The sequence below is a fragment of the Pelodiscus sinensis genome, chromosome 1 (assembly GCF_049634645.1).
Source record: "Pelodiscus sinensis isolate JC-2024 chromosome 1, ASM4963464v1, whole genome shotgun sequence".
In the NCBI taxonomy this organism is placed as follows: domain Eukaryota; kingdom Metazoa; phylum Chordata; order Testudines; family Trionychidae; genus Pelodiscus; species Pelodiscus sinensis.
The window spans coordinates 77,476,789-77,491,319 of NC_134711.1; the positions used below are offsets into that span (position 1 = coordinate 77,476,789).

Here is a 14,531-nt window from a genome sequence, read left to right on the forward strand (position 1 = left end):
AAGAAGCTCTAAAGATTTTAAGTAAAGTCCCAGAAGTGGATCTGACAATCAGGTAGAAGGTAGAAAATGATACTGAGCAGTGAGTTATTCAGACAGTAGTGAGACTGTGAGGATGCCTCTAGACTGGCAAGAACAAACTTGCCACCTGTCTACACTAGCCGCGAGAATTTGCACAAGAACACTGACTTTGTAATGTACAAAATCAGTGCTTCTTGCGCAAATACTTTGATGCTCCCGTTCAGGCATAAGCCCTCTTGCACAAGAGGGCCAGTGTAGACAGGAATGTTAATTTCTTGCGCAAGAAAGCCCGATGGCTAAAATGGCCATCGGCGCTTTCTTGCACAAGAGAGCGTCTACACTGGCACGGATGCTTTTGCGCAAAAGCAAATCTTTTGCGCAAAGGCACATGCTAGTTAAAAGTATTTCTGCAAAATCATGCTAGTCTAGACGCAGCCTTAAAGTGTGGGGGTACTAATGTAGTAGGAATGGGGAAAAAAACTGAACAAAAGAAAACTAGGATAAAGATCAAGAGGGGAAAAAAAAAACAGCCTCATAGTGAAAGTGTAGAACAGCCTATCAAAGTACTTGGGGAGGGGGCTTTCTATCAAGTAATGTAAGATCAGACTGGACAAAGCAATCCTGTAAAGTTGGCTGCCTGTGCTGTGCAGAGGTAGATGCCCAACCCAGCTTTTTAATGGAAGCAGGAGAGCAGCTAGGCTGAGAGCCAGGCTACTGCAGAGATAATATGATGCTTGGGTGCTGGTGCCCACAGCACAGGGATCTGGCAGCCATGGTCATAGGACCCTAAAACCTGTGCTGAGAGGGTCAAGCAGTAGAGTCATGGGGGAGGGAGAATAGGGTGAAGAACTGCTCCTAAGTATCTCCTCTGGTCTCATTTCAGGGGCTGGTTTTACAAGAATATTTGTGGTCTGTCCTAGTTTTGAAGGACCCATCATACCTGGCTACTTGAAGGAACTATGAGAAACTGATAGCAGACTGAGTCAACACATATACATCTCAAGGACACCTCCCCCCAGCCAGCACCTGATTTGATGGCACTCTGGTTCCCCCTCCACCCCCAAACACATAACTCCTCATGCAATTACATTGAGTGAAACTGGTCTAGCGGGAGAGAGGAATGAAAGGGAATTTGCTTGGCTCTGGGCAGGGAAGAATAGGCATTTTTCTCTCTCTCGTCTGCCCCTATGTCCACCAAGACTGTCCCTGCAAATTCTCCCACCTGGGAGATTTTCTGATTTTTCACTAAAACCATCTACAGCAAGAGTAGGAGAGATGACTTATAGTGAGGGAAAGTGGGAACAGATCTTAGGGCATAAGGAGAGCAGAAAAAGATTAATGAGGAAGATGAGAGGTAAGGAGTTTCCTGGGGTCAGACTTGAGAGACAGAGCAGAGAGTTGGCAGGTATAGGAAAAGAGTGGAAGTACAGTATGGGAGGAGGGAGAAAACAGTGCAAAGGAAGGAGGAGAATGGGAGAAAGGGGAAGGAGGAGATGGGTTTGAGGACAGAAAAGTGACAAACAAAAAAGGGGTAAGACCTTTTAAGGGAGAAAGTGGCTGGAAAAGATGTAAAGGGATGGGAAAGAAGAGGAAAAGCAGTGATACAGTGAGTTAATTAAGGAGAGTATTAAATAGCAGGTTGAAAGTGTAATGCTAATGCAGGTTCACCGTCTTGCCAAGCCCCCTGAAGTCAAATGGAGTTTTCCAATTGCCTATCAAGGGGGCAGCACCTCACCCCTAAGTTAAAGGCACGAGTGAGGTGAGATTTCCCTCCCCTGGTGGAACTTGAGCCTGCCAGGCACTGCTTTCTCTCCTAAAAGCTTAGCAACTTCTGAATAGCAATTCAGAATCTGCTTCCCTTTGGGATGTACCACTTTACTGCAGAGAGAAGTGACATTTCTCTCCCACTGCCTCTCCCCACAAACAGAGGTTTTATTTTCTCCCGACAAGCAGTCCTTCGAGCCTCTACAGCAGCTGCCATCCCTTCCCAAGCCTGAGACCTCCTATTAACCCCAACAAAGACTGAGGCAGGGTTGGAGGGAGGGAATGATTAATTGGTATTAAAGACAAGTGTTGGCAATAGAAAGTGGGGTGGAGACTTAACAAGAGGACCCAGGGCTCAGCATGTTTGACAACTACTACTTCCCAGTAATCAGTTCCCCCTATACCCACCATGGGCAGTTATGTGGGGCTGCAGACAGTAGATCTCTTTCCACCCCAAAATCACATGTGACTAAACAGCCAGGGCTTGCATCTCAGCTGGGGTACTTTGGTGCAGCTCGGTTGAAAAAAGCCAACATAGCAACACTGATTTACAGCTGAAGAACTAGCCTTTGCTATTTGCTCGTTCTGGGAGGGGAAAAAAAATGATGAATTGCAGAACCACCAATTTAGTATTAGTCATTTGGTGAAACAGGAAGGAAGCAGGAAACCCTCATGAATACTAAGTTCTCAAAGCAGAGTTTGCGAAGAAAACTAAATCTTTACAGCCAAGCTGGTGCTGTACTTCTCCCCTGCTTCCTGTCTCTCCCACCTGCTGGGTACCTCCCCACAATTAGCATTTGCTACTAATTTTGCAGCAACCTTTTCACATCAGGAATTGCTTAGGTGCAGGATAATTCAGAGGACTCCCTTTTTAAAAAAAGCAGGGGAGAGGGGGAAGTTATACACTTGCTCGATGGGAGAGGCTCAATTGCACTCAACAGGTTCAGTTCACAGTGACCCTGCTCAGCTTCCTGCTATTCACATGTGTTACTTCCCTTTTGTGGTAATGGCCTGTGGCACTCGGCCAGAAAGCATTATTAATTTCAGAAGTGGCCTGACAACAAACCCACAGTGAAACGAGAGGAAGTGGTGGGGCGGCCATCTGTTGGCTTCAGCAGAACAGTAGGAACATAGCTATGCAGCTTCTACAAGGAAAGCAGATTAATAATCCACAAAGAGGAAACTGGCTAAAATTATCCACAGACCATATTAAAAAAAAAGTCACTTGAGCTGCAGCTGGACAGGAAATTGCTAGAGCTGCTTGCAAATCTCCACTTTGAACAGCACAGTATGGGGAATGCCAAGAACGGAAACCGTTCAAAACTGGATTAGCACAAGCCAAGTTTAACTGCAACCCACTTCTACTTTCACAGTTTATGCACTCTATTTAGGCCACTACTCCATGAGACACAGACTTTTTTCTGTTTTGTTTTTCATTGTTTTTCACTTCCTAAAGTTACTGGAGATCCCGTTTTGATTGCCAGGAATTCTATAGCACCCAGGCCACAGAATATGCTGGAGAATAATCCATCCAGGCTTGACTACATGCAGCTTTAGGGTGAAATGTATATTATTATCAGCGTTGCTTTCTAAATGAGCTATAACAAACAGGAAGTTAGTCTTGAGTGTTACCATAACTAAAATCTAATCTGTTCCTACTGCACAGACAGAATTGCTTCAGGATGGTTAAATAAGAAACTGGGTGGCTCAGGCATTAGAGCTAGGACAGGTCAGCACAGTGACATGAGGTAGATTTCAAGTCCATTTTTAGTGGATGAGTAGTCACATGGTAGAAAACAATCTTTTTAGCATGATCAGCAGAAAGGAAACTACTCCTCTCATCCCTAGAAGGTAGAGATTTGTTGACAGGGCAGTGTGGGGAAGTTAAGTTGCTTCATGCTGTCTTTTTTTGGTGATTAAAAAGAGGATATCCAAGTCCATCCTCCCTGCTAGACCAAGATGACAATGTTATCTGTGCATAAATTATTAAGATTACTGTGGACCAAGGCAGAGATCAGGGCTCTGTTGTGCTAGGATTGCACAAACATCTTGTGCCCCTCTTTAAAAATATTTAGGTGTGTATGCATTTCATCACACCCACACCCACACGCACCAAGAGGAAAATAAACCACTCAGATTCCCAATAGCCAAAAATAGTTATTTATTAATAATTTAAAAATGTACATTTTTATAATAAATTCCAGCTTAAACCTTTTACACCACAGAATTAGGCTCTCCCTCATTGGCAATCATCTGCAAGTTCACCTTGCATATGCACGAGTACATATGCTCACATGTACTTCCAGTTTTATACACCAAAAAATTGCATTTGAGGTGAAGCTCCCTGAAGAGTTTGTACAGAGATAAAGCACTGTTTAACATATCTGAAATGTTTCTGAAGACAAGTCTCTTCCACTATGATCTATTTACAAACCTTTAAAAAAGAAGAAGTGAAAAACAGCAGCCCCAGAGGAGTGGGGGAGGGGGGGGAAGAGATCTTACAAGGAAAAGAAAACTAGAATGGAAGAGACTCCACTGATTCCCAGAATGTAACAAGTTTCTGATCATAGTAGCCATTGCCTCTCAAGTTTGCCTCAGCTCAATTGGACAATAAAAATCACGCATGCTGCAAAGGTGTTCTTTGCAAGGGGTCGGGGGACAACCATCATTCATGAAGAGCACACAAATGGAGCAGTCCTTTGGGTTCGTTTCTATAGGCGCAAGTTAAAAAAATAAACATTGCCCGTGGATTTAAGATTAAATATTTACACTGATCAAATAGCAAGCACTACAGAGCTCAGGCAAACAAGTACCCCCCAATACACTGAGCTGAAACCTCTCTTTGGCTCCTCTAAATTAAAAAAAATAAACCAACCCGTCTTCACTGAAGACAACAATTCATGGTACAGATCGCAAACCGCAGAAGGAAGTAGTCGGTTCCCAGTGGCTAGAAAACACGTGCTCGTAATGCCCAGTCTCACCCTAGGTGTTGGGAGTCCTCAGTTCCAACTGGGGGCAGCTGCCACCTGCTCTTCCCGGGAGACCTCAGCGAGTTCCCTCCCGTTGCAAGAGCCGATTCCATCCCTTGTAACCTTTTCCCATCATGCACCGGCAGGGGCCGATCCCCAAGCCCCCTGCAGAGCAAAGCTCCGTCTCCTTGCCGCTGCCAGAGAGAAGCAGCTGGAGGAAGGGTCACGTGAGCCGAGCCGAGCCGGGCCGGGCTGGGCGGGAGGCCGCTGGGCGCTCACGTGGACTGCCGGGAATCCACTTGGAAGACGTTCTGGTTGGAGGGGGTGGAGAAGTACAGCTGCTGGCCGGGCACCCGGTTGTCGCAGGGGCTGCTGAGCCCCAGCGTCCGCTCGAAGTCCAGCAGCTGGCCCATGAAGTTGAAGTTGGGCGAGATGTTGGATTTCTTCGTCTTGACGATGTCGTAGGCGTCGTTCATGGACAAGTTGAGCTTTTGCATGAGGTACGCGACGGTCACCGTGACGGAGCGGCTGATCCCCGCTAAGCAGTGCACCAGGACGCCGCAGTTCTTCCCCCGAGCTTCATCTGCACGCACAGGGAACACAAGACAAAAGATGCTCAGGACCAGCTGTGACAGAGAGGAGAATGACCTGGGGCGGATTCGGATCTCACTTCTTACGGGTGTGAATTCGGAGTCACTCCCCTGGAGGCAAAGGGAGGGGGGGGTACACTAGTGCAAAACCGAAGTAAGATCAGAATCGGGCCCCAAGAGCAGAACTGCGTGTAAATCACAAAGCTATTGACAACTTCGCAGTGGCAGAAAGGAAAGCGCTCTGACCCAGCTCAGACTTTTTCCTTTTCAACGACACTATTTGTACCGAAGACTGGCGCAAAGGAAAACATTCGCCCTGTGTAAGTATTTCCCCAGCATGTGAAAGCTAGAAGCCACGCCATATGCCACTGAATGCTTTTTACACAGACCAGCAGACTGCAAAGGTCTATTAAATTATTCTCCAACTGTTGTACTGTTAACAATGGAGGTATTCAGGCATTTGAAAAGAAAGAGGGAAGTCACAGGGGACAGCCCATTAGGAGGAACAGGATGTCAGCGTTGCTGGAAAATGGGTTCCTTTGTAAAAGGAAATGCATTACAATGCCTGGAGATTAGTTTCTTCGTGGTTTCCAGCCCACTTTTTTTTTTCTCTTGCTGGGTTCAGATTACCTAACATACTTCACTAGTACCGGTATCTCTCGGCCGGATTAGCACCGTTTTCCAACAACTATTTTGCCCATCCATAACCCTCTCTTTCCCGCCCCAGATAAAAAAAGCAATCAACTAATAATACTAAGAGATCATTATAATTTGCTTCAGGTGATGTGTTTAGCGACTGTATCTTGCACCCTCGATTTTAGGCAGAATTAAGCCATTTACCCTGAGAAAACGGATGGACAGAATTATTTAAAGGAGTTACTTAAAATCACTATCACTCCGGAAAGGGCAGTTATTTACAGGCTATATTTAACTATAACACTATAAATCTGAAAATACTTTTAATTGTAATTCTGTCTTGGAAACAAAAAACACCACTTAAAACATCACTTCTCTTTTTAAGACTATAAATTGGATACAGAATAAAACTGCTACAACTAAATTCACCAATGTGGATTCTTTATATTCCCCAGATTTAGCACCCTGGGACTGATTGTGAAGAACTGATCCCATATCGGCTCGAAATACAAATAAACATATTTGCAACCCGTGAATATAGTTGCTAATTCAATGGGGCTTGTCGCCTAAACATAGAAAAACAAATTCTATCCGCTCTTTTAATTTTGTTCAGTTTGCAAAGTAGCAACAGCTATGTGAAATATGAGGCTGACAAATACAAAAGATTAAGGGTTTACCCCCTGCAAAGCACAGACAACTGTTGGGCACTGAGTAGTTGTAATGAATAGGGCTCACCTATGAAAGAGATGGCCTCGGGAAAGAACTGAGACAAGTTTTGACTCCAGTGATCAGAGATGGGGATCTGCTTGTATTTGAACTCTCCGGCGTTCTCAAAGAGATTAGGCAGATTGGGGGTCACGTTCAAGATGTATTTGATGCCAAACTCTTCTAACACGTCCAGGTTGGTGGAGTCTTTGGCACAGCCCAAGTAGAGGTAGGGCAAGATCTCGACTGGGAAGGAAGGCTGGCTGTTGGACAGCGGGCTGCCATCTGAGTCAGTGGCACTATTGGGGTCTCGGTCAGTGTCAGATTCAATGTCGGAAGACGAATCGGAGCTGATTCGCAGGCCTCCCAGCCCCAGGACCGGCAGGGAAGGAGAACTGCTGCTACAAGAGCTGTCTAGGTTCGTTTCACAGTGCAGGGCGAATTCGGCCTGGAATTTGCTGAAGCCACCTGGGGAGAAGAGCACAGCACACATGCAACCTGAGATGCGGCCGCGACTTTCGACGCGGCTCCCTAGCTCTGATCCGTAGCGCCCCACAGCCCGGTTCCGGCGGAGAGGGGCACAAAGGAAGCCGCAGGAGGCGGCCAGGGTGGGGAAGATCGCATTGCTGTCAGCGGGAGACGGGGACACGCTCAGTGCATTTGCCTCCTGCAGCTGCGACTCTTTCCAGACATTCCTTCAGCCACAAGCCCTTCCATCCCTCCCCCCCAGCTAAGGGGTTCGCTTCCTGAGTCCCGGCCTGACTCCCAGCCGGGAGGAGGGTTTCCCCCCGGCCCAGGTTTGTGACTGTCGGGGATTTGCACCCAGGTGTGAAGGCATGAGCCGGGCTGTCCCGAGATGGCTCCTGCTCGCTTTGCCATGGAGGGTCAGAAACTGGCTAAGCCCGAGGCATGTTCCCAGCTCGACTCCAGGCGACAATCAAAGAGCACCCCGTCCCCTCCCCGGCGCTAGATCCTTGCGGGACATCCCCCCTCGCCAGCAGGCCCGTTTAACCCCTCACCTTCCAGGTAAAACGCTTTGCAGCCTTCATCTTTCAGGCGCTTGAGCAGCAAACCCAGCACCGACTCGCCGCCCGTGTTCTCGTTCCACTCGCTGCTGTGCTCGTCGTACAGCACCACCGTGTGGGTCCCGCAGCGCCGGGCAAACTTCTCGCGGTCCGCCTCGCTGCTGGAGAAGAGGGCGCGCAGGGGCAGGTTGCCCTTCTGCAGCCGCCGCAGCATGATGCCGGGCAGCGCGACGTGCAGGGCGGACTCGATGTGGGACGACTCGTACAGCTCCTGCGAGCGGCAGTCCATGAGCAGCAGCCGGTCGCTGCCCAACTCCAGCTGCTCGTTCAGCCACGCCGCCGTTTTACTGACAGCCATCTCCGAGGCGAAGGGCACGGGGCGGAACGTATCCAGCATGGGGAAAAGCTGGGCGAGAGCGGAGCGCGGCTTAGAAACTCCCCGCTCGCTGAGGCACGGGGCTCCGCACCCCGCTCTGAACTCCTGCCACCCCGGGCGAGTGACTCCCGAGCCCCCTCCCCTGCGCGGCCAGCGGGGAGGTGACCAGAGCGCTGCGTGGGGTCGCAGCACGCCCGGCCCGCCTCGCTTTTTTTTGTCAATGAGTCCCTGAATGAACCTGTCTAATCGCTGTGCCCGGCCAGCCGCTCGGGCGCTTTCTCCTCCCCAAGTGAATGAAATCCAATTAACGTGCAGTTGACTTGCCCTCCTTTCGCTGAGCACAACACACGGTCCCTGCCCTGGTGGGAAACCCTCTCCCTCTGGCCCCTGGCGTGCGGCTCATCAGCCCCGGCTCCCCCTGCTTCTCGCAACGTGATTTCCCCTCCTCCGCCGCCGCCGCCGCGGCTCCGGCCCCTTGATGTGCTCAATGTCCCTTTGAATCAGCCCCGCACACCCCCAGCGCCAGGCAGCTCCTCAATGGATACAAACACAGAACGTCTCAATGGATACATTCTCTCGCTCAGCCAATGAGGGCGCGCGGAAGGGGCTGTTGCTGTGGCGACGGACCGGCTGGAACAGGTTGTGTTGATGAATTGTTAATGAGTTTGTCATTCACAAAAACGGAAAGGAATTTCCGCTCCGGATAAGCTGAGTGCAAACAAGCAGCAACAGCAGCTCAGCGGGAGGAAGGAGAAAGAAGCGGCGGAGGAGTGGGGGCAGGTGGGGGGAGGGGGGAGACGCAGCAACCAGGGCAATGCTGCTGAGGCTCATGTTTCCTTCTGGTAAAGTTCACACATAGCAGCAGAGCGATTACACAACAAACGGTGCAGTTGTACGAGGAACAAAAGGCACCTTCTTCTGCTCCGAATTGTCTCCTCCAAATCCCGATCTTTAACGGAGCGGGTTGGGCTGTTGGGTCTCCCCCAGCTCCGCCGTGGCGAGTTTAGCCTGGCTTTTAATTACGCCTTTTTTTTTTTTTTTGAAAGCCCCTTTTCAGGCCCTCGGGACAAAAGTGTTATATTTGTCCTTGAGTGCTGTTTCCAGCGGAGAAAGGCACCGCTCCAATCTAATCATGTCCTACATCACCCGGGCGCTACTTAAGACTCTGAAATCCCCCTGAAAGGCCGCTATCGCTTTAAGAATAAATAGCGAGTTTTAGATGGCTTGTGCCGATGACCTTAAGCAGCCTCCAAAGAGAAAGCCGCCTGCTGGAAGAAAAGGCCGGGTTTGCTCTCGCCTCCAGGCAAGCGCTAATTGTCTCGGTGCCAGATCTAAGGAGGGCTAGGCGTGGGCCAGAGTTAATGTGTGTTTTAGAAAGTCATGTGGCTTTTGATCCGGTGTCCGCCTGAAGGTTTATTGTCCATTGTTAGGAAAGGCGGACATCAAAGAGCCCTTTGTAGCAGAGGGCTCCTTCCCCCAGTGAGTGATCGCTGCTCTACAGAGCCCCCGCAGGCCCTAGGACGACCGGCCAGAGGGGGCAGCCCGGCTCCCGTGCCCACCCCGCAGTCCCTGTGCCAAGCCGCAGCCGCCCCGTTGGCAGCTCGGAGCGGGGATTGCCTTGCAGCGCGCCGGCCTCCGAGCGCGTGGGGAAACGCCGCCGGGCAGCGGCGAGCCCAGGGCAGCTCTTGGCGGCGGGAGCTGGAAGCGTGACTGCGCGAGCCCACTCGGCGCTGCGTGAGCGACCGCCCCTCCGCAGCAGCCAGCCGGGGCCGCCCCCGGCACCAAAGGGGGGCTGCGGCGCTCCGAGAGGGGCCGATCCCCTGGGCAGGGAGCGCGGGCTCTGCTGGACGCGGCTCTACTGCGCCGGGGAAGGGCAATGCCCGCGCGCAGACAAACGCCCCAGTCCGCTCAGGGCTCCCTGCAGCGGTGTAACCCCCTCCCGGGTAGGGGGGAGGTCCCTGTCTGGAGCGAGGGCCGCGGCTTGAACTCGGAGCTGCTTGGGGACGGAAAGGCACAATGCCCAGGCCTGGCCTGAACTGGGATCCTGCTCCGGCAGCTGGCTAGGTGCAATCCCCCTTCTAAAAGGCTCCGCCCAGCTCGCCGGAACCGCATTTTTAGCCGAGACTGAAGGGGGCTCCCTAGAGAGGCAGGGCTGTGTAATAATTAGACTGCCCAGTCCCGAGGGGCCTCCCGGAGCAGAGGCTCTCAGCCTTTTCAGACAACTGGATCCCTTTCAGGAGTCTGATTTGTCCTGCTGACCCGCAGGGTGGTCCGGAACTCTAGAAGCGCGGTATCAGGTTACTGAAGATGCCATCGCTCGGGTATGCAAACGCTAAATAAATAAATAATCTGCTTGCTTAAAAAAATCAGACAAACATTCAGAAGTGTCACTGTAGACGTTTACTGAAAATGGTTTCTCATTGTGACCATATAAATACATTGGAATATACCTATACAATTCACTGTGTGGTATCTAGGGCAGGATAAAGTCACTACAAGATATTTTAGCATGCAGGGACTTTGCTAGAGTTTTTACATAGTCTGTTTTAGAACTAGGCAAATATCTAGATTTGCTGATGTACCCCCTGGGAAACTGCTGCAGACCCCGAGGCACACTTACTCCTGCCTGAGAATCACTTTTCTTCTAGACAATCAAGTTGCATGAATATTCCCATATGTTCTGCTAAAAAAAAATCCTACATTATGAGAACATTAAAACTGCAAACTTAAGTCACTTAAAAACCAGGAACTGACAAAATAAAGGTTGCACATGATAAAACAGTAAAGTTAATGATGGCAAAGTCTCATAGATGACAGTGAACCAACACAAGGGAGTGATGTAACCAACATCTTACCGACCAGGTTTGACTATCCTGACTGATGGGCCAGGGGTCTATTTTGCAGCTGGGTGAACTGGCAGCTTGGTGAACTGCTTTTGTTCATGCCTTTCAGCATGAAATCAAGTAGAGACTCCAGCTTAGAGTTGTAACAAAATGCCTTAGCCACATACACACTATTTTCATAGCATCCTGCTTCACTGTTTTGGAGACTTAAAAGTGGAGTTTCAGCAGTGCCCAGACTTTGCTGTCTTTCGGCACAGCTCAGCCTGAATAACAAAGAGTTCAGTATGATAACCATGGCCCTATATGCATTACAACTCTTTTTTTTTACAATGTTGTTATAAAGTGCTATCATCATTAAACTTTGCATGCACAAGCTACGATTTAATGCCTATTACATGGGACAAATCAAAACAGATTTTTATAAAAACAGTGAACTTTCTTCTCCCTGCCACATTTCAGCTTTCTACTGTCACCCACTTCAGTGCTACAAAAGTTTCAGAGAGGTAGCCATGTTAGTCTGTAACTGAAAAAAAACTTAACAAAATAAATAGTCTTGCAGCAAAAATGATAGAGTCTGAGGAGAGAGTCAATAGAACCAGATAATCCTGCTGTAAGTGTGCAAATGCTTGAGATGACGGGTTGCCATCTCAGCCCTACAGCAATTTTTAAAACTTCCAATTTTTTTTCCATTGAGAGGAGAGGAAAAGTTTTTCCCCTACTCCCCATTCTCAAACATCTCTGAATTGTTTTTGTTCAAATTTTACAAAAATATGCTCTCCTGTTGGACACAAGGTCAGGAAAAGTTCAGCTCTCCAGGTGAAAATTATTTAAAGGATGAGCAACTGAAAATAGAGTACCAGAATAGAAACTTCCAAGTAACCTTTACTGTAGTTGCCCCAAGTATTCCAACGGTGTTAATAGATTTAACTTGCAACAGCTTTGAATACTTCTGGTTACTTATTTATTCAACAATCAGCTATATTTTCTGGCTTAACTTCCTTGCCAACAAAAGCAACAGTCTGAAGAATGTGAGGACTTATCCTTGTTGGAAAAAATTAGATCATGTTAGAATAGGAGCAGAAGGAGTCATGTTATCATGATGTAAAACATGATTTAAAAGTCAACATACAGTGGGATAAGTTGGGTTTAGCATTGTGACAAACCATGGCCAGTTTGTTCTTCTTTTGTATGATGAACTTGAAAAGTGACATTAATGGTCAACTTTCACGTTTTGTCATTTATTCTGTGGCTCATGACTATGGCTCATGGGACTATGAATCAAGACCACTCCCTGGAGGATCATGTTGGGCAGTGGTTCACTTGATGTTCTGTGGTTTAGGTGTCTTCTTCACAGTCACAGATCAGGCTGTCTTTGTGTAGTACAGTGGTCTCCAGCCTTTTTAAGCATAAGATCCCTTTCTGAATTTAAGAGCAATCCAGGATCCACCTTAAACCCAAATACCCTTCCCCAGTCTTCTTGCTCATCCCTTCTCCGAAGTCCCACCCTACTCACTCCATCCCCCTTCATCCACCATCCTCACTCACTTTCACCAAGCTGGGGCACAGGGTTAGGATGCAGGTGGGGGTTCAGGGATGGGCTACAGGGTTCAGGATCCAGCTGGACACCTCAAGCGGCTCCTGGATGATGGCAAAGGGGGCCTAATCAGGCTCACTCCCACTCTGGCCCTGTGCCACTCCCAAAAGTGGCTGGCATATTCAGCAGTGGCTCCTGGGGGGAAGGTGATGGTGGCTCTGCGTACTGTCCCCCTATCCATAGTTTTCTAGTCCCAGTGAATTGAAGCTGTGAGGGTGGTGCCTGCAGGCAAGGGCAGCATGTGGAGACCCATGTCCTACCTCTTTCAGGGCCATAGGGACATGCCAGCTGCCTTAGCCTCACTGAGTTGCCAGACTGTCAGAGGCCAAACTCCCAGTTTGACTGCAGAAGCCTCCAGGAGATCGAGCTCAATTCCATGAGACTCCCACCCAGTGTTCTGCACACAAATGGGAAAAAAATGGAGAATGAATTTTGTTAAGAGGTAATGTGCAGATGTGCACTACCAGCAAAACCAAAACCTAGATACACTATATATTTTTTAAAAGGTACCATAGGGATAATTGCTCCAGCCACAACAGGTTAGGCATTTTAGAATTCGCTACTCAAAGAAATACATTTAAGCATTAAAAAATAAAAATGATGAAATGCAAAGACCAATTACAAAGCTAAAATAACACACTTTGAAAGAAGTAACAATAACACCACAAGTATGTGTTGGTTTGGGAGTCAGGTGTGAGCAATGGAGTGTGTTTGTGTGAGTGACATAGACATACAAAGAGTGAGAGGGACAGAGATTTGCATTGCTCCTTTAAGTATGCTGAGACATCAGACATCAGAGCAGCTGCCAGCAAGCTCCACCTGTTTCAAGCCCTGTTGAGTCCCCTTTCTCTGTGGATGGGGTATAAGAGCTGGGAAAGGAGGATACCTTGATATCAACACGCCCCTCCTTTGTCTCCTCCACCCTGCCAGCAAAAAGGAGGTTCCTGAGGGCATCTCCAAAGCAGAGGGCAGGAGAAGCATGACAGTGGCGGGGGACAGCTGAAGTGCCAGCACATGATAGCCGCCAGCCCAAACCAGTCAGGTTCACCTGTTAGGGCACGTCTAGACTTGCTTTCCCTTTGGAAAGAAGATAAGCAAATTTGTGCAGAATTTGCATATCTTATTCCGATCACTTTTTCAAAAGAGGTTCTTTTGGAAAAAACAAAAGGAGTCTAGATGCGGTTCTTTCGAGAAAAAACCCTTTTTGAAAGAACCGTGTAAACCTCATTTTTTAGGACGAACGGTTCTTTTGAAAAAGGGGGTTTTTTTTCTCCAAAGAACCGCATCTAGACTACTTTCTTTTTTGAAAGAACCTCTTTTGAAAAAGCGATCGGAATAAGATATGTGCCGAATTTGCATATCTTCTTTCAAAAGTGAAAGCAAGTCTAGACATGCCCTTAGAGGTCCCAGATATGCCAGTAGATCCCACTCTAATGGTTGGTGACCACTGGGGTAGTAGGTAATTACAATACCTGTTTGAGGTTCTGATGCGGTCCATTGTGATAACGATGCAGCCAGATGTTTGATCTGTAGGATCTGTTATCAGATGTTGACTCATGACTCTGCTGGTTTCCCACAGCCTCCACCATGTTTCTTTTGGTGACAGTCCTGAGATTTTGAGAATTTTGGCATCTAGCTAGAAAAGGTTCCTGGATTTCAGGCAGCATCTCAGGGACAGGAGTTAGAGACCTTAGTAGATGGGCAAGTCTGTGTTAATTACCTCATGACTATATTCTCATATTAGTGCTTCTTCTCTTCAAAGGAATGGTGGTGGGGTATGTGTGAGTTTGGGGAGTCAGATGGCTGGTGCTGACTTGAACACTCCTGTGATAATTCCGGTAGCAGTGTTCAACTGCACTGTTATGAGAAAATAGTGTGTACGCAACCTGCCTATTGTCCTTTTCATATGTGTTCATTTTTTTTTAATTGTATCCTTTGGTATATATGGTTGTGACTATTTTCTTCCACTATTTGATCTGAGGAAGTGGGTCTGGCCCACGAAAGCTCATCA

At 48.3% G+C, this 14,531-nt stretch overlaps 1 protein-coding gene across 1 annotated transcript; it reads right to left on the minus strand.

The window, feature by feature from the left end:
* Positions 1-3,919: 3,919 nt before the first annotated feature.
* DUSP6 (dual specificity phosphatase 6) lies at positions 3,920-8,661 on the minus strand. Its single transcript, XM_006113993.4, has 3 exons — positions 7,702-8,661; positions 6,713-7,150; positions 3,920-5,334 (listed from the first exon to the last, which is right to left on the minus strand). Exons 1-3 carry the CDS (start codon positions 8,102-8,104, stop codon positions 5,027-5,029), a joined length of 1,149 nt encoding a protein of 382 aa, XP_006114055.2. The 5' UTR covers positions 8,105-8,661; the 3' UTR covers positions 3,920-5,026.
* Between the last annotated feature and the right edge of the window lie 5,870 nt (positions 8,662-14,531).